The following is an 18,884-nucleotide window of genomic DNA, read 5'->3' as shown; positions in this document are numbered from 1 at the left end:
CAAGTTGGCAAAAATTAAACACAAAGAAAAATTATTGAAAGCTGCAAGGGAAAAACGACAATTAACACACAAGGGAACTCCCATAAGGTTAACAGCTGATTTCTCAGCAGAAACTCTACAAGCCAGAAGGGAGTGGCATGATATACTTAAAGTGATGAAAGGGAAGAACCTACAACCAAGATTACTCTACCCAGCAAGGATCTCATTCAGATTCGATGGAGAAATCAAAAGCTTTGCAGACAAGCAAAAGCTAAGAGAATTCAGCACCACCAAACCAGCTCTACAACAAATGCTAAAGGAACTTCTCTAAGTGGGAAACACAAGAGAAGAAAAGGACCTACAAAAACCAACCTGTAACAACTAAGAAAATGGTAATAGGAACATACATATCGATAATTACCTTCAATGTGAATGGATTAAATGCTCCAACCAAAAGACACAGGCTCGCTGAATGGATACAAAAACAAGACCCATATATATGCTGTCTACAAGAGACCTACATCAGACCTAGGGACACATACAGATTGAAAGTGAGGAGATGGAAAAAGATATTCCATACAAATGGAAATCAAAAGAAAGCTGGAGTAGCAATACTCATATCAGATAAAATAGACTTTAAAATAAAGAATGTTACAAGAGACAAGGAAGGACACTACATAATGATGAAGGGAACAATCCAAGAAGAAGATATAACAATTATAAATAAATATGCACCCAACATAGGAGCACCTCAATACATAAGGCAACTGCTAAAAGCTATAAAAGAGGAAATCGACAGTAACACAATAATAGTGGGGGATTTTAACACCTCACTTACACCAATGGACAGATCATCCAAGCATAAAATTAATAAGGAAACACAAGCTTTAAATGACACAATAGACCAGATAGATTTAATTGATATTTATAGGACATTCCATCCAAAAACAGCAGATCACACTTTCTTCTCAAGTGCACACAGAACATTCTCCAGGGTAGATCATATCTTGGGTCACAAATTAAGCCTCAGTAAATTTAAGAAAATTGAAATCATATCAAGCATCTTTTCTGACCACAACGCTATGAGATTAGAAATCAATTACAGGGAAAAATACGTAAAAAACACAAACACATGGAGGCTAAACAATACGTTACTAAATAACCAAGAGATCACTGAAGAAATCAAAGAGGAAATCAGAAAATACCTACAGACAAATGTCAATGAAAACACGATGATCCAAAACCTATGAGACTCAGCAAAAGCAGTTCTAAGATGGAAGTTTATAGCAATACAAGCCTACCTCAAGAAACAAGAAAAATCTCAAATAAACAATCTAACCTTACATCTAAAGGAACTAGAGAAAGAAGTACAAACAAAACCCAAAGTTAGTAGAAGGAAAGAAATCATAAAGGTCAGAGCAGAAATAAATGAAATAGAAACAGAGAAAACAATAGCAAAGATCAATAAAACTAAAAGCTGGTTCTTTGAGAAGATAAACAAAATTGATAAACCATTAGCCAGACTCATCAAGAAAAAGAGGGAGAGGACTCAAATCAGTAAAATTAGAAATGAAAAAGAAGAAGTTACAACAGACACCACAGAAATAAAGCATCCTAAGAGACTACTACAAGCAACTCTATGCCAATAAAATGGACAACCTGGAAGAAATGGACAAATTCTTAGAAAGGTATAACCCTCCAAGACTGAACCAGGAAGAAATAGAAAATATGAACAGACCAATCACAAGTAATGAAACTGAAACTGTGTTTAAAAATCTTCCAACAAACAAAAGTCCAGGACCAGATGGCTTCACAGGTGAATTCTACCAAATATTTAGAGAAGAGCTAACAGCCATCCTTCTCAAACTCTTCCAAAAATTTGCAGAGGAAGGAACACTCCCAAACTCATTCTATGAGGCCACCATCACCCTGATACCAAAACCAGACAAAGATACTACAAAAAAATAAAATTACAGGCCAATATCACTGATGAATATAGATGCAAAAATCCTCAACAAGGTACTAGCAAACAGAATCCAACAACACATTAAAAGTATCATAAACCATGATCAAGTCAGATTTATCCCAGTGATGCAAGGATTCTTCAATATACACAAATCAATCAATGTGACACACCATATTAACAAATTGAAGAAGAAAAACCATATGATCATCTCAATAGATGCAGAAAAAGCTTTTGACAAAATTCAACACCCATTTATAATAAGAACTCTCCAGAAAGTAGGCATAGAGGGAACTTACCTCAACATAATAAAGGCCATATATGACAAACCTACAGCAAACATCATTCTCAATGGTGAAAAACTGAAAGCATTTCCTCTAAGATCAGGAACAAGACAAGGATGTCCACTCTCGCCACTATTATTCAACATAGTTTTGGAAGTCCTAGCCACAGCAATCAGAGAAGAAAAAGAAATAAAAGGAATACAAACTGGAAAAGAAGAAGTAAAACTGTCACTATTTGCAGATGACATGATACTATACATAGAGAATCCTAAAGATGCTACCAGAAAACTACTAGAGCTAATCAATGAATTTGGTACAGTTGCAGGATACAAAATTAATGCACAGAAATCTCTTGCATTCCTATACACTAATGATGAAAAATCTGGAAGAGAAATTAAGGAAACACTCCCATTTACCACTGCAACAAAAAAAAATAAAATACCTAGGAATAAACCTACCTAGGGAGACAAAAGACTTGTATGCAGAAAACTATAAGACACTGATGAAAGAAATAAAAGATGATACAAACAGATGGAGAGATATACCATGTTCTTGGATTGGAAGAATCAATATTGTGAAAATGACTATACTACCCAAAGCAATCTACAGATTCAATGCAATCCCTATCAAATTACCAGTGGCATTTTTTACAGAACTAGAACAAAAAACCTTAAAATTTGTATGGAGTTACAAAAGACCCCGAATAGCCAAAGCAGTCTTGAGGGAAAAAAACGGAGCTGGAGAAATCAGACTCCCTGACTTCAGACTATACTACAAAGCTACAGTAATCAAGACAATATAGTACTGGCACAAAAACAGAAATATAGATCAATGGAACAGGATAGAAAGCCCAGAGATAAACCCACGCACCTATGGTCAACTAATCTATGACAAAGGAGGCAAGGATATACAATGGAGAAAAGACAGCCTCTTCAATAAGTGGTGCTGGGAAAACTGGACAGCAACATGTAAAAGAATGAAATTAGAACACTCCCTAACACCATACACAAAAATAAACTTAAAATGGATTAGAGGCCTAAATGTAAGACTGGACACTATAAAACTCTTAGAGGAAAACATAGGAAGAACACTCTTTGACATAAATCACAGCAAGATTTGTTTTGATCCACCTCTTAGAGTAATGGAAATAAAAACAAAAATAAACAAATGGGACCTAATGAAACTTACAAGCTTTTGCACAGCAAAGGAAACTACAATCAAGATGCAAAGACAACCCTCAGAATGGGAGAAAATATGTGCAAACGAATCAACGGACAAAGGATTAATCTCCAAAATATATAAACAGCTCATGCAGCTCAACATTAAAGAAACAAACAACACAATCCAAAAATGGGCAGAAGACCTAAATAGACATTTCTCCAAAGAAGACATACAGATGGCCAAGAAGCACATGAAAAAATGCTCAACATCACTAATTATTAGAGAAATGCAAATCAAAACTACAATGAGGTATCACCTCACACCAGTTAGAATGGGCATCATCAGAAAATCTACAAACAACAAATGCTGGAGAGGGTGTGGAGAAAAGGGAACCCTCTTGCACTGTTGGTGGGAATGTAAATTGATACAGCCACTATGGAGAACAGTATGGAGGTTCCTTAAAAAACTAAAAATAGAATTACCATATGACCCAGCAATCCCACTACTGGGCATACACCCAGAGAAAACCATAATTCAAAAAGACACATGCACCCCAATGTTCATTGCAGCACTAGTTACAATAGCCAGGTCATGGAAACAACCTAAATGCCCATCGATAGACAAATGGATAAAGAAGATGTGGTACATATATACAATGGAATACTACAGAGCTATAAAAAGGAGCCAAATTGGGTCATTTATAGAGATATGGATGGATCTAGAGACTGTCATGCAGAGTGAAGTAAGTCAGAAAGAGAAAAACAAATATCGTATATTAACGCATATATGTGGAACCTAGAAAAATGGTACAGATGAACCGGTTTGCCGGGCAGAAATGGAGACACAGATGTAGAGAACAAATGTATGGACACCAAGGGGGGAAAGTGGCTGGCGGGGGGAGGGGGGTGGTGTGATGAATTGGGATATTGGGACTGACATATATACACTAATAGGTATAAAATGGATAATGAATAAGAACCTGCTGTATAAAAAAATAAAATTAAATTAAAAGAAAGAAATTATCTAACCTAACCTCCTGTCCTCTTTTTTAGGTATCCTATGTCACAGCTCATATCATACTGACAGGATTTGGTTGGTTCTGTTATTGTCTCTTATCCAGAAAGGTAAGCTTCATCAATGCAGGGATAAATATCCCTTATTTATCTTGTTATCCTCAATTTATAACTGAATGTTTGGCACACTGCAGGTACTCATTATTTATAAGTGCTTTCTTGATCAACCCAGAATCAGGCATTTTAGTATGGCAAAACGAACACTGGAATAAGAATCAAAAAACCTAGGTTCTACTTTCAGATTTGCCACAGTTAGCTGCGACATAATATTTCTACTCCTCAATTTCTTAATTTGGCAAATTAGATGTGTACCATTCGCTTTCTAAGATCTCTTTTAATGCTTAAACTCAATATGAATTTTAATGCCAACCCCTTTATTTTATATCACAATCCTCCAAATATTTAAAAGACATGCAGTGTATACTTTGTTTTCTAACCACCAATTTTTTCAGGTTTGGTGGGGAGAGGGATGGGTAGATGGGGATTGTTTTTAGATCTGTATCCTTCAGATAGTTTTTTACTGGCAATTCTAGTTTGGCATTTTCTTTTGTAATGTGTGATGCTTAGGACAATGCTTAGAATACTTTAGCTGCTCTCCGACTAGGGCAGAATGAAATAGGACTTTTATGAGAAATAGACTAGACTTCCATTAGTGCAGTTTAACATGTCTTATGGGGGTTTAGCACTCCCATTATACCTGCTGCTTACCACTATATTTTTAATTATCGAAGCTGCTTAGACTCTTTATTCTTCTTAAATCCTTTTGCCTCTACAGCTTTAATACGTGCCCTTGAATAAGATGTATGGCTGTGCCAGTAAAGACCTGCCACCTTCCTATAAAATAGAAAGAAACTGGGATAGAGAGAGAAAAAGACTTCCAGGACATAAAGATCCCAGACAGGACTGCTAACATGCTAAAATATGAACACAGCATGTATTTGTTTTCTTTACCACTGTATCCCCAGCACCAAGAACAATGCCTGGGGCAAGAGAGATGCTCCCAAAATATTTGTAGAGTGAAGAGAGAGAGCTGAAAAACCATACCCTGAGGGTCCTTTCCATCCTAGTCCCTCCCAACTGTTTACTGAGCCCGACCAGTGACAGAAGAGTCCCCAGGCATCCCCCAGGCAGCTCCCAGCCTGACACAGATTCAGAATAAAGTGACACCAGGCACACACCTCCTCGTTCTAGGCAAGTCTTTGGAAAATCGTTACATTACTGGGTTTCACTTCAATATGTATCTGATTGTGAACAGAGGTATTAAAGAAGTCATATGACAAAACAAGTTAAAAGTTTACTTTCCAAAATGAGGACCCATAGAGAGAAACTAATGATAGAGGATATTTAAGAGAATATGCGAGTCTGATCTTCAGGATAGGCCGAGTCAAGTTCTCTTTTTCTACCTTTGTTTCCTGTCCACACTGGGTCTGAAGCACTTCTTGACATTAACACGAATACCAGACACAGAGAGACCTCAAAAAATGTGCGTTTCAGCCCAAATCACTTCCCGTGTAGGCAGCCCTTCTGAGAAAGGCTCCTCCACCTTCTGTTATTTTTGCTAAGGCTACTCAGAGGCCATCATGGGTCTCTAACATCTAAAATATCTAACTCTTAGACGTGATCTCTCTTACAAAATACGCTTATATATTTAAGTGTATATATTTACGCTTATATATATACGCTTATATATATACGCTTATATATTTAAATTTTATATATAAAATTTGCTTATATAAATGTAAGCAAATAATACTAAAAATAAAAAACACAAAAATTAAAAAAAAAAAAACAACTTTCTCTCAGTTACATACAAACTTTACCTAAATAAGAAGCAAGAGGTTCATTCTTTTTGGTAGACTCAACATTAAAGGTCGTGTTTTGGGGAATTATGATCTGATTAGCCTTCTGCATGACGACTGTTCCATTCCAATCATAGGCTCCGACTGCTCCAAGCATGACCCAGTCCTTACATCCAAATAGAGGAAACAATGATATGTAACAAAAATAGTAAGGGCAAACACTTACATAGCATTAACAATATGTTAAGTACTGTTCAAAGTGCTTTACATATATTAAATCATAAAATCGTCACAATAATCCATTGGGCTAGATGCCATTATTACCACTTCTTTTACAGAAGAAACTGAGGCAGAATAAGTAAATTTCCCTATGTCATACAGTACAATTACACACTGAAATGTCAATATTCTTGTGCAGGGACCACGGTACCATTTCTTCCATCAACTACAAAGGATATATTTTCTAATCTTGCCTTTCTGCTTTATGGCTGCTAAGAAACCTGGGTCTTGAGCATGGAATTCTAGCAAGACCCTTGAATACCCTGACACCAAGAAAAAGATACTTTCCATATCTTTAGCAAATATGTTAAATATTTTATTTAGCTAGATGTATAATTATAGAAGGCAGACCTCAAACTGTCTGATTCACAATTATTAGTACAATGTAGTGAGCTGTGTATGATAACATGCTTTCCTAATAAGAAGCCTGTGAAATGCTGTTTCCTATTTGGATTAGAAACAACATGGTCTGAATAACTGCTCATCCCATGAGCTGCAAGTTGCACCTGTAATGCTGATGTCTGGGTGTTGGCTTTGGGAAAGGAAACCTCAAAAAAAAAAAAAAAAAGTTTTCTACCAAGTGGTCAATGTACCTGTGAGTAATGAGCACTGAAGCCGGTCTGAGACATTTCCATCTCAAAAGAAGCTGCCGACTGGTCAGCTGTAGCTGTAACAGAGGAGAATTGCCTTTAGCACACTGCTGATTTGCAGAAGAGAGAGACCTAGTACAGTCTGTGGTTTGACCAACCAGAACTTCTAGCATCTTTAGGGCATTTTCAGGCACTCATTTCTCAACTCAAAATTCCTAGGTAGGGCTGGGTGGAGGACGGAGAGGGTTAGCAGAAGGGCTGTGTCTCACATTCCTGACTGTTAGTTTCCCCACCCTGGCTGGTGGAGTTGAATTCATCCTTCTGTTCTTATACTCAAGCGCTCTTACAGATCCTATGGAGCTTTGGATCAACATGGCTGAAAGCTCTGTGTCTCACCCTCATGCCCTGGGAATCCTCCTGAGATTAGGCTAAACTTACCGGATATGTCACAGGGATAATAACATTTGATTCACATATTTAAAGAGGTTTCTTGATTCTACCAGCCTCACCTGCATTTCCTGCCCTATATCATCTCAGAATTCCATTGTGTGATAAAGGGTTTAGGGATTCTGGGTTGGTATTTGCTCTAATTTCTGGCTGTGGGTGTCACTCACAGATCAGGAGGGGACTTTCTGACAGGGTTCCAGGCCACATGCCATTCAATCACACTTTTTTTTTTTAAAGATCCTGTGCCCATTTTGAAGCTCTTTACTGAAACACAGAAATAATCCAGAGCATTCTATGGGAGTGTGCTGCTCTCAGAATATTCACCAAGCCAAAGCCACAGCCTCCTAAGGGGATTAAGGGAATGTTGATTAATTTGCTTTCAGGAGGGAGTTACTGATTTATTTGGCCTTGCTGATAAGTTAAAAATAGCACATAATTTTTTAAAAGTCAAACTACTCTTTCACTGAGGCATGAGAACAATCAAATTTGTGAAACCAAACTTACTTACTAGTTATTTACCTGCATAAATTTGTTAACAAATACATCAGTAATTGCCTTTTTATAGGACTAGATTAAATGGGGAAATCAATCAAGAATTCAACTATATCATTTTAATCTCAATACAAATTGCCCTCTAATTTAAATGACTGAGATGCACTTTAACTTTAATTTGAAGCTTTATTTTAGGTCCACAATGGTGTAAGGTGCTTTCTCATTTATCTCTGCAAGATCAATTATAAGAATGCAGTAGTGGAGACCTACATAGTTCCAGCACCTTCCCCTGCCGCTGTTCTGAGAACAGAGAGAACAGCTGAGAACAGAGAGAAGGAAGCTCTGTGAAACTCTGCCTGCTGAATTGGCATCCTGGCAAAGCACACTGTACATGCCGGAACTTCTTAATGTCAGCTCCTCCCTGGACTTGTTCATGGGTGTTGCGATAACCACTCTGACCTCTGTGCAGCTTCTGGTTAGGAATTTCAGCATTTTTCCCAGTGCTGGATGGGAAAGGGAGACATTAGTTTCCTGATTTTATGGGCAAATAGCTGGTACGCTCACCTCACTAGGTGGCACTGTCCTTCAGCAAGCATGGTTTTCACAATTGCTGCTAGTTGTCATCTAAAGATAAACGTTGATAGGTAATGGAGATTTCCAAAGTAACAAGGAAATGAAGCCCTTTTGGATCTCATTGTGAAAACAGTCAGAAATAGGCTAGTAAAAACACTGCTTTTGGTTAGCCCTGAAAGTGCAGCAATGACGATATGGGAGACATTTTTAATCTGTGGAGTTCCTCATAAAATGATTCTGTTTTTAAATATGGAGACACTTCTTGGGTATGTAGGCACTTCAATGTATAACCTTTAACTCATGGTGTAGTTAGGTTAGAAAGAATCTGAAAATGTCATTTAAGGCAAATTGATCCCTCCTCCACCTGATAGCTGTTACAGCATTCATTTCTACAAGTCTTAGGTTATATTTACTTGCTTACTTAAGATGAGATTTAGAAATGAAATAGAGACACAGATGTAAGCAACAAATGTATGGACACCAAGGGGAGACTGAGAAGGTGCTTGTACATTTCTATGTTTAAGATGAAAAACAACAGTCCTCAGTGTGTCCTGTCCTCACAAGGACAGAGTCAACAGGATTCAGACAGAGCAGAAGAGCAGAACTGTCTCGTGGTTTCTCATCCTAGGTTGAGAAAAAAAGGCATGTTCTCTGAGTCTCCAGATTATCAGAGAAGGTGAAGGAAGAGGCTTTTTCCGTTTGCCTGCCATAACAATTCTGAAGACTTCTTTTTTCATCAGGGAAGATCTAGTTCCAAAGTACATTGTTCCTTGACATTGTCTACCTAAGGCAGAGGAGGGAATGCCATGACTCATTATCCCCAATGGCCAGCTGCCATTGAAAAATCAAAGAAAAAGTTTACAAAGAAGCAACATGACTCAGACAAATATAGTGAACCAATGTTTCACTGCCATGGGTCTTGAGGCAGAGTTCCATGAAGACCTTTAAAATGGACAAGGAGCAAACTAGGAGAACATGAATGAACAAAGAAGTTATTATACAAGAACTGCCCCACAGAAGCCCAAAATGAAAAACAAAGACAAAAACAAACACAAAACTTGAGTTAGTGTCTCCATTTTCTAAACCTGTGTCACAGAAAAGGAATAAAACACATGGGCACTTTTTTGTTCTTGCGTGTCTACATTGACCATTGTCTTCATCTGGCCCTCACATCAGTACTGCCGGGTCCTTACAAAGACAGCTGCCAGCAGACACAGTGCTATATGAAATAGCCATCTCAATGACAGATTTATATTAAAGGACATTGTTCCATGGTGGCTACTGTACACAGTAAAAACGCATTAGCCACATGGTAGAAATAAATACCAAAACCAATTACGTTGAGTTTGAATTGTAGAGAGAATATTCAGGCTTATGAGAACTAGTCATACCTTCCAGGGCAAAGATTCTTTCTCCCAGAGCTTCAACAATAGTGACTAGTGCCAATTCATCAGAGACATTGAAGAAATGCTTTTCAGTGGGTTCACTTGCAATTGATTTTATTTCCTCCACAAATTTTTCAGTGCTTAAATTTCCTCGATTATAGCTGCCAAGAATCTAAAACGACAAAAACAGCAAGAATATCTTTTAAATTCTATATGTTAAACAAGAATCTCAAGCATTTTGTCAATAAGCAAGAGAGTGTATAGTACTGAGGCATAATGAAATTTTTATGTACTTCCACATTCTTAGAAGGGTAATTTTCAGAATCTGTAGATTCTCTAATATTAACTGTTATATTCTATAATTGCTGTAGGAAAATATAAAGGGCATCTTGTATGTTTGCAAAAGTTTCTTCTCTGGCATTCCTGTGTCCCTGTTTATCAACAGCTGTATCTTTAAAGTCTGATAGTTCAAAAGTAATGTTACAGTTTCTGAGTGTTTCTGATATTATTCCAGTCAGTGACATCACCATTTGCTGGCAAAAGCAATTAGCCAGTGAATTGCTTGATCTCAAATAGGCAGTACTTCCTGAAACTCTTACCAAGGGGAAGTCAGACACATATATTTTTTAAACAGACGTTGGACTAAGTAGTAATCTAACTTGGCAATTTAGAAAATAAACAATTGGGACATTCCTGTCTGAAACAAAATGCTCAAGACAGGGGCATTCTTTTAAATAGAGAAGAGAGAGAGGCAGGAATTATCTACTATAGTTAACCATAATTATTTAGATTTTCTAGCGGGTTTTCTCAAACATTTAGTTTTAAATTTTTTAAAGTAAGGTTTATTGAGATATAATTTATATACAATAAAATTCACCCTCTTTAGATGTACAATTCTATGAATTTTGACACACCTACACAGTTGTGTTACTAACACATCGAGATTAGACTATTTCCATGACCCCAAAGAGTTCCCTCTTGCCCCTTTGTAGGCAGTCTCCTCTTCCCTCTAACTCCTTGCAAACACTGATCTACCTTCTGTCCTTATAGCTTTGCTTTTTCTAGAACGTTAAAGTTAAGGAAAAAATAGCATGTCATCTTTTGTGTCTGGCTTCTTTCACTTTGCATAATGCTTTCAAGAGTCATCTGTGCTGTCACATGTATCAGTAATTCAGTCTTTTTTATTGTTGAGTAGGACTGTACTATATAGAAGCACAAGTCATTTGTTGAGGACATTTGGGTTGTTTTCAGTTTCAAGTGATTATGAATAAAGCTGCTGTAAGTTTTTGCGCTTAGGTTTATGTTTTATTTTTTCTTGAGTAAAGACCTAGGAATGAGAGTGCTGGGTTCCATAGTAAGTGTATGTTTAACTTAATAAGAAACTGCCAAAATGTTTATCAGAATAACTGTTCCATTTTGCCATTTTACCTTTCCAACCAGCGATGTGTGATAGACCCAGTTGCTTTGCATCCTTGACAGCACTTGGTATTATCAGTTTTTTTCTTTCTTTCAGTTTTAGCAATTCTATTGGTGTGTAGTGGTATCTCATTTAATTTACATTTCCCTAATGACTAATGGTATTGAGACCTGCTTATTTGTCATAGTATTTCCTTTTTTGGTGTGGTGTCTGTTCAGATCTTTTGCCAATTTTTAAGAAAATGGATTGTTTGTTTTCCTGTTATTTAGTTGTGAGATTTTGTATATATTGGGTTGGCCATAAAGTTTGTTCAGTTTTAAGTAAAAATAAAAGACAAATTTTTCATTTTCACCAAAAATTTTATTGAACAATGTATTCACTAACTGAACGAACTTTTTGGCCAACCCAATATTCTGGATACAAATCCTTTATGTGTTTTGCAAATATTTTCTCCCAGTCTATATATTGGCTTTTCCTTTTGTTACAGGATCATTTGAAGAGTAGAAGTTTTTAATTTTGATGAAGTCCAACTAATTCTATTTTTATGTTGCATTTTTTCTTCTGAAAAATTTAGCTGTTAATGTAAATATTTCTTAATATTTAGAAATGTATATAAATATGAAAATGTTCAAGTTAAAGTAAATGAAAAAATCTTTTAAAAATAATATGTAGGGCTTCCCTGGTGGCACAGTGGTTAAGTATCCGCCTGCCAATTCAGGGGACACGGGTTCGAGCCCTGGTCTGGGAAGATCTCACATGCCGCAGAGAAACTAAGCCTGAGTGCCACAACTACTGAGCCTGTGTGCCTAGAGCCCATGCTCCGCAACAAGAGAAGCCAGTGCAATGAGAAGCCCGCACACTGCAATGAAGAGTAGCCCCCGCTCGCCGCAACTAGAGAAAGCCCGACGCAGCAATGAAGACACAAGGCAGCCAAAAATAAGTTAAATAAATAAATAAATAATAAAAATAATATGTAAATTAAAAATGCAAAAAATTAAAAAACCCAACCCAGTGTTTAGATAGGACATTTCTATTGTTTTAATTGTATAAAAATGGTATTAAGAAAATGGCATTATGGACATTAAGAAAAAATGGGAAGAATTTTTAAGAAAAAATTTGGAAGAATTTGTACCATAATTTACTATTTTTCATCTCTATTAGATTGTGTTTCCTTCTTATTTTTGCTTTAATGTATTTTATAAGTTTTTTTTACAACGAAAACATTACTTTTGTAATAAGATAGAAAAATTTAGCCTCTACCTCATTGCAAGTGTTACCTGAAGATTATTACCTGGGTTTTTACATTTTTTTTAATCAGCACTTATAGTGCCATTATTTATAACAACCCAAACTGGAAACAACCCAAATGTCCATAATCAGTATAGCACAAATTGTGGTATATTCATACAATAGATAATGATGATAATAAAAGAATGAATCACCAATACAGAAAATATCATGTATAATCATTATGTTGAGTGACAAGCTAAACACCAAAGAGTACATACTGGATGATTTCACTTATATAAAATAGAATAGGCAACCTAAGCTATGATGGTATAAGTTACATCAGTGGTTGCTATGGAAGGTGAATATTAAAAGTGAAAGAAAGTACAAGGGAAATTTCTGTGTTTTATGGAAATGTTCTATATCTTAATTACGGTGTCAGTTATGTGGATGTATACAAGTGTCAAAACTCATCAGATTGTTCACTTTGTGCACAGTGTTCACACCGAAATTTTGCACTGTTTGTGTTTCATCAATTTTGAAAAATTGAATAAACTATAATGCTATGCAACAATATGGATGAATCCTTACAATATAATATTAAGTTTTAAAAGTTTTGAAATATTGTATACAGCATGAAACCCTTTTTATGAAGTTAAAAACAAGTAAACCTTTTAAAATTAATTTTTTCAGATATGTACAGCTACCAAAGGACTATTTAGAAAAAGAGAGCAAGACATGATGAATATAGGATTTGGGCTGATGGTTACCAGGTGGAGGAAGGCAGGTGGTGAATGTGGTCGGATGTAAGTTGTCAGAGGACCAAGCTAGCTCTCATTTTGGATAGTACATCCATGGATGCTTATAATGCTATTACGATAAGTATGCAGGTACAATTATAAACACAGAAACAAACAAAGTGGGCCATGCTTCAACAATGATAAGAAACTCTCCTGAACCAAGGATCATGATTAATTCAATTCTGTGCTCCTGGAATCCAAAAAGCAAAGGTAAGACCGTGAACTCTGTGCTATTGCTTGATTTTTTAGAATATCCGACTTCCTGGGGAGAAGAATCATGACCTCCAATGACCACAAAGATACTAGACTTTTCTAGCTCTACTTTCCATTTTTAAATAATAGTCATAGATTTGTCTGGCATCATTAACAACAGAGACCTCTATGGTGCTTTCAAAGTCCTGTTGGCAAAGAAGAACTGAAAGAGTCCCCAACCACAGTTCTGCATGGAGGGCTGGCTGGATCTTGGACACGTGGGCAGGTGGGCGCAGGCAGAGGCGTCAGTGCTGGTCCTCTGGGTCTTCTGGCCGCCCAGCCCTGTCCCCCCTCCTCTGAGCACATGGGTCCCCCCACCTCCCCTCGGCCGCCTGCTCTCAGCTTCTACACATATTTTTTAATGTTAGATTTAGAATGGTAGATTTAAAAACTGACATTTTTATTAAGATGGGTACAGATTTTCACTTGCAGAAAGACAATAACTAAAATTATTGTTTTCAGTGTTGTTGTTTATGACCTACAACATACTTGTTTCTTTGTATCATAAAACGCATAATGGTTTAAGATCAACAACTGAATCGCTGGAATGTACGCTAAATGTTAATGTGACAAAAGGAGCTGGGCGCCAAGTAGTCAACCAGCAAGTGCATCGGTTCTCAAATCTTCCTTCCTAGTGAGAAGGGGGTGGGGGATTTATTCCTGGCTACTTCCCCTTGTTGGAGGATCCCAGAGGAAGTACTGCAGCATCTGAACCCCCTCCTAAGCTCCAGGACCACAGCGGAGTCACTCCGGTGCCCTTGTCAGTTTCGTAGCTCCTACATCTGTAAAACGTTCTTAGAGGCAAAATGCCTCACTGTATGTGACTAACTTTGAGCTGCTTTGAAGAAAGTGCACGATTTAGGAAAACTAGAGGTGGCTCTAAGACAACTGGCACACTGTTTGGGGAGCTTTTTTGATTTTTGAAATTACTCTCAACTACTACGTCCAGATTTATGTAGGAAGATCTATACCAGCAGCTTACAAATCGAATCAGAACACAAAAACTTAGCTCTTGTTTATCTGGCTGAAAAGCAAATGCCAAACATCAGAAGTGGTTTATATTTGAACAGAGGCCACTAGTGCTTTTCCCACTTTAGCTGCTTGAGGGGTAAGAGAATTGATGAAATGGTAGTAGAGAATTGTCCAAATAGAGAGGGAAAACCCAAGGGCCACTTGCTCTTATTACATTGAATAAATCCTCTCTCTTATTTAAAAACAATTAAGATGCTCTTCCTATAGTTGGGTATCTCACCATAGCTGGATGTACATGCCCTAGACTAAGGATGGAAAAGGCAGTCTCCGAGCTCTGGAGTCTCCATCCCATCCATGGTGTGGGTTTCAGGATCACTGGGGCCTTGCTCAACACCTCACTCTCTGCTTGGTCTTCTCCTCTGGACACACTGGCAGACGCCTCTTTTGCCAGCAGTTTTGCTATGCATGGATTTCTTTTAGATTTATACAAATTCTGTATGGTGTGAAGCCTTCTGAGTCCCCATTGATTTACCTAATTTATTTTGTAAGTTATATATATGACATCCTGGGCTGAAAAGTCACTATTTTTCCTCCTTGGTTCCTATTAACCATATTCTAGCTTCACTATTGAATTGACATGTTAACTTCCATTTCACTTACAAGTTGATGTAGTTGAAAATACACAAAAATTGTAAAGACTCTTGGACTATGCGTAATTTAGTTTCTTAACTGTGATGTAAACGTTGTCAGATATTTAGTGCTCTAGGTCACAGGACAGAGACAAATGGGTAAAGTTCAATGGGGAAGATGCCCAAGTGACACTCTTAATAAAAGTAAAATGTATAAATGTAATATGGGAGCATATATTTAGAAGAAACTATAAGAGAAAATAATTCCCTGGAATTACTATGACTTGCATCCAGTTTGAACTATTTTGCATCACAGAATAAAAATGAAAACAGGGAGAAATGTATTTTGATCCTTCACCCAAGGGTCTGGTAGCTGGTAAAAACATTATTTTCCATGAATCAAAAGAGATACAAAATAATACTTAAAAATTACTTCTGTTTCACTTAATACAAATACGTCAAGCCCAGGCATTTGGTGTTCTGCTAATATTTACCTGGAATAGACATTCAGAATTGAAACTCCTTTGAGGCAAATATGTCAAATGTAAAGTGTAAGGCTCATTTACATGTAGCACAGTGCCTTTTGTGTGCAAATGAATGAAATTCTAAGATACTTTCTAAGTTGCTTATTTTCATTTGAATGCTGTAGGTGATACACTTTCACAGCCATTATAATCCCCCCGCCATTATCATCTAAGATTAGAATCTGAATATAAAAGAGTCTCCTGCTAGCAATGTCTAATATCCTCAACTGACAGAATAGAGACCATGTAATAGGGTCCTCAAACCAGCTCAGCCCTCACCAAATCTGAATGTTTCACAGGAAATGTGTGCAGTTTTATCACAGAGTGCTTATACTTTCAGTAATCAATCTTTTTTGAGTGTTGTCTCCCCACAAAACACATCTCTCTGGTGTTCAGGATCAAATGGTGGGGAAAAAAAAAGATGGAGTAGGCGGAAAAGTCCAGGAAATAATAGGGCCAGACCCCCATGAACATTTGATCTCATGCATCATGAATAGACGTGGAGAAATGTCTGAAACCTTTCTGTGTGAATAAACAAAGAGAGAAAGTAAAATAAATGTCTTATTTCCTAGTTTGGCACAAACTAAAAAAAATATAAGGTTCACTAAGGAAAAAATATGAATTAGGAAAATAAATAATTATTGCTAAAGTGAAAGTTTCCTATACTTTGTTTATACCATTTCAAAGATCAATTTGATGCTAATTCACTGATTAAAATGGGAAAGGAACTCATGAGTTTATGGTTCTCCAGGAAGATTAATGCAATCATGAGACCTCTTTTTGACCAGATAAGAGGCAAAGTATGAATTATCAACCAGGGAAACAACAAAGGGAAACAGAGATTTAAGGGCAAGAAATACTGATTATGTAGCCAGATACAATGCAAAAGTGATATAAGATTCACTTAAAATTAAGAAGCAATCCATTGATAGATACTTTCTTTCCACTGAAGTTTCCCGAACGTTGTTAATGCTGCTGATGGTTAATTCAGCTCATGGCCTGCATCTATGGTACCTGGAATGCTAGACTATATCCTCTGGGAAGAAGGTGAACAAATGATGGCACCTCTGGTACCCGGTTGTATGGGACAAACTGGGCATGTGCTGGCTTTGCATACTAAAGAGACCAAGCATAGACTCTAATTGTGGACAGTATCTCTGAGTGAAGGCTGAGCCATATGGAATTATTCTCAACCACCGAAAAGATCAAAATAGCTATAGTAACAGGAGAGGTAATAATCGATTGAATAACAGTTGGCAAAAGATAACTTACCGAAGTAACAACAAAGGGAAAGAGAAATAATGAGGTGTTTTAATTTTTTTTTTTTTTTTACATCTTGTACCCCAAATGAGAAAGAAAATGTTGCAACTGTTTACAACCTAGTTATCTTGGTTATAAAATAAGAAGTACAGTCACCTTGCCCCAGGGAAGAAGTGAATCAATTGTGTGTTCTGGGATTTCATCAGGGATGAATCTCTTTTTCTTCCCTACCTACTATTGGGTGGAGTGTCTTTCACTGATCACACTTTTGAAAGGGAAAAAGGAAATATCACTGATTAAATGCTGAAAAACAATTGGGGGTACTATCTGTTGTTACTATAAATGAAAGGGATTTTGTTGAAAAACAATTTTGGTTGAACTTTTAGAGTTCTGAAATCTTTTGTTCTCTGACTTATTTTAAAAAATCACTTTAAGAAACTCCCCTCCCCCTAGGCTGAAGGCATATAGCTTTCCTCCCTCCTTCCCTCCATCTTTTCCCCCTTCCCCTTCCTCTTTTCCCCTCCCTATTTCTGTCCCTTTCTTTCTCTCACCCTTCCTTCCTTCTTCTTATGTATTTTCTCCCTTCTTCCTCCTTTTATCTTTCCTTATTTTCTTCCTTCCTTTCTTGTAGTGATTGTTTGCTGAGTCTCCATTTGCCTGGCACTGTGTCGGGTGCTGAAGACACAAAAGGGGCAAGACCCAATCCTGCCCCCATAGAGTTTACTTCCAAATGGAGAAGTTTCTGTTTTTCGACCTTGTTTGTGTAACTCTCATAACATAACCATGATATGCACTCAGCTTTTGTCTTCACACCGCAGCCTGAAAGCCATCTCTAGCTCTGTACTTACAGCTATGGAAAACCGCTGAATGCTTTCCTCCTCACAGTTCTGGATGACCTTATTCAGTTGGTGGTTGTCATGGGACTCTCCATCAGTCACAATTACCATGACTTTTTTAACCCCTCTTCGGGCACCCCGGGCTTCAGTGAAAGCCTCTTTCCTGAAATAATCACAGACAAAAGAGCAGCAAATAAAACACCAGCCCAAGGTTAGGCAAAGTGATTAACAAAATGAAAACACTGCCAACTCCAGGTAGCCCAGTGCTTTCCCTCCAAGATCAACATTGTTGCCCATTGTTCAAGCTGGGAGGCATGATGCTCATTGTAATAGTTTAAGACTTATTCCAGATGATGGAGAGGTTACCATTTTGCCAATCACCATAGACCCCATTAACAAAAGGCAGCAGTCTTTCATTCTTTGGAAACTTCAAAGGGAGAGTGTGACAAGCATACAGCAGATTTAGAGAAGGTCAGATTTTAAATACTTTCCCAGTCACTCCTTTTTCTGTAAACACTCCTTCTCTTGCTTGACAGGCCTCTTTCCTTCTGCTTTTGGCAGAGCTTTTGCTTTAGTCCTCACTTCCCCCACCTACTCTGACATTCACAGAACAGCTTGGACACCCTGTAAGCTATGGAGGGGGCATGGGAGAAAACAGAGTATTTGTATGGCTGTGAGTGTTTGAGAGTGCGCTTGGATGTGGGGTAAAAATTCAGACATAGGAATTAAAGACTGCAGATGGCAGTGGTCTGAGTCAGTGACAGAGTAGGGTTCTGGGGGGCAAGGAGGGTTTGGCATAGCTATGAAAGTCTGAACTAGGTTTTAAGACACAAGCTGCTGGGGGTGAGGTGGGAGGAGGTGGCATGGAGAGAAAGGAAAAATGCTATAACCTAACTTCAAAGAAAGGAATTTTGATTTAATTCAACAAGCATTTATGGAAAG

General features: G+C 37.4%; 1 protein-coding gene across 3 annotated transcripts in view; it reads right to left on the bottom strand.

The window, feature by feature from the left end:
- ITGA1 (integrin subunit alpha 1) overlaps positions 1–18,884 on the bottom strand; it is a 216,502-nt gene that overhangs the window by 55,426 nt on the left and 142,192 nt on the right. For all 3 annotated transcript variants that reach the window (XM_061189246.1, XM_061189244.1, XM_061189245.1), the window contains 4 exons: positions 17,955–18,105; positions 10,032–10,197; positions 7,132–7,205; positions 6,281–6,425 (listed from right to left, as the gene is read on the bottom strand). In XM_061189246.1, coding sequence (XP_061045229.1) covers positions 6,281–6,425; positions 7,132–7,205; positions 10,032–10,197; positions 17,955–18,105 — 536 coding nt within the window. The remainder of the gene's footprint in view (positions 1–6,280; positions 6,426–7,131; positions 7,206–10,031; positions 10,198–17,954; positions 18,106–18,884) is intronic.

Source organism: Eubalaena glacialis, chromosome 4, assembly GCF_028564815.1.
Source record: "Eubalaena glacialis isolate mEubGla1 chromosome 4, mEubGla1.1.hap2.+ XY, whole genome shotgun sequence".
Lineage (NCBI taxonomy): Eukaryota > Metazoa > Chordata > Mammalia > Artiodactyla > Balaenidae > Eubalaena > Eubalaena glacialis.
Note: the sequence above shows the minus strand (reverse complement) of the source record. Positions and strands in the feature narration are given on the sequence as shown.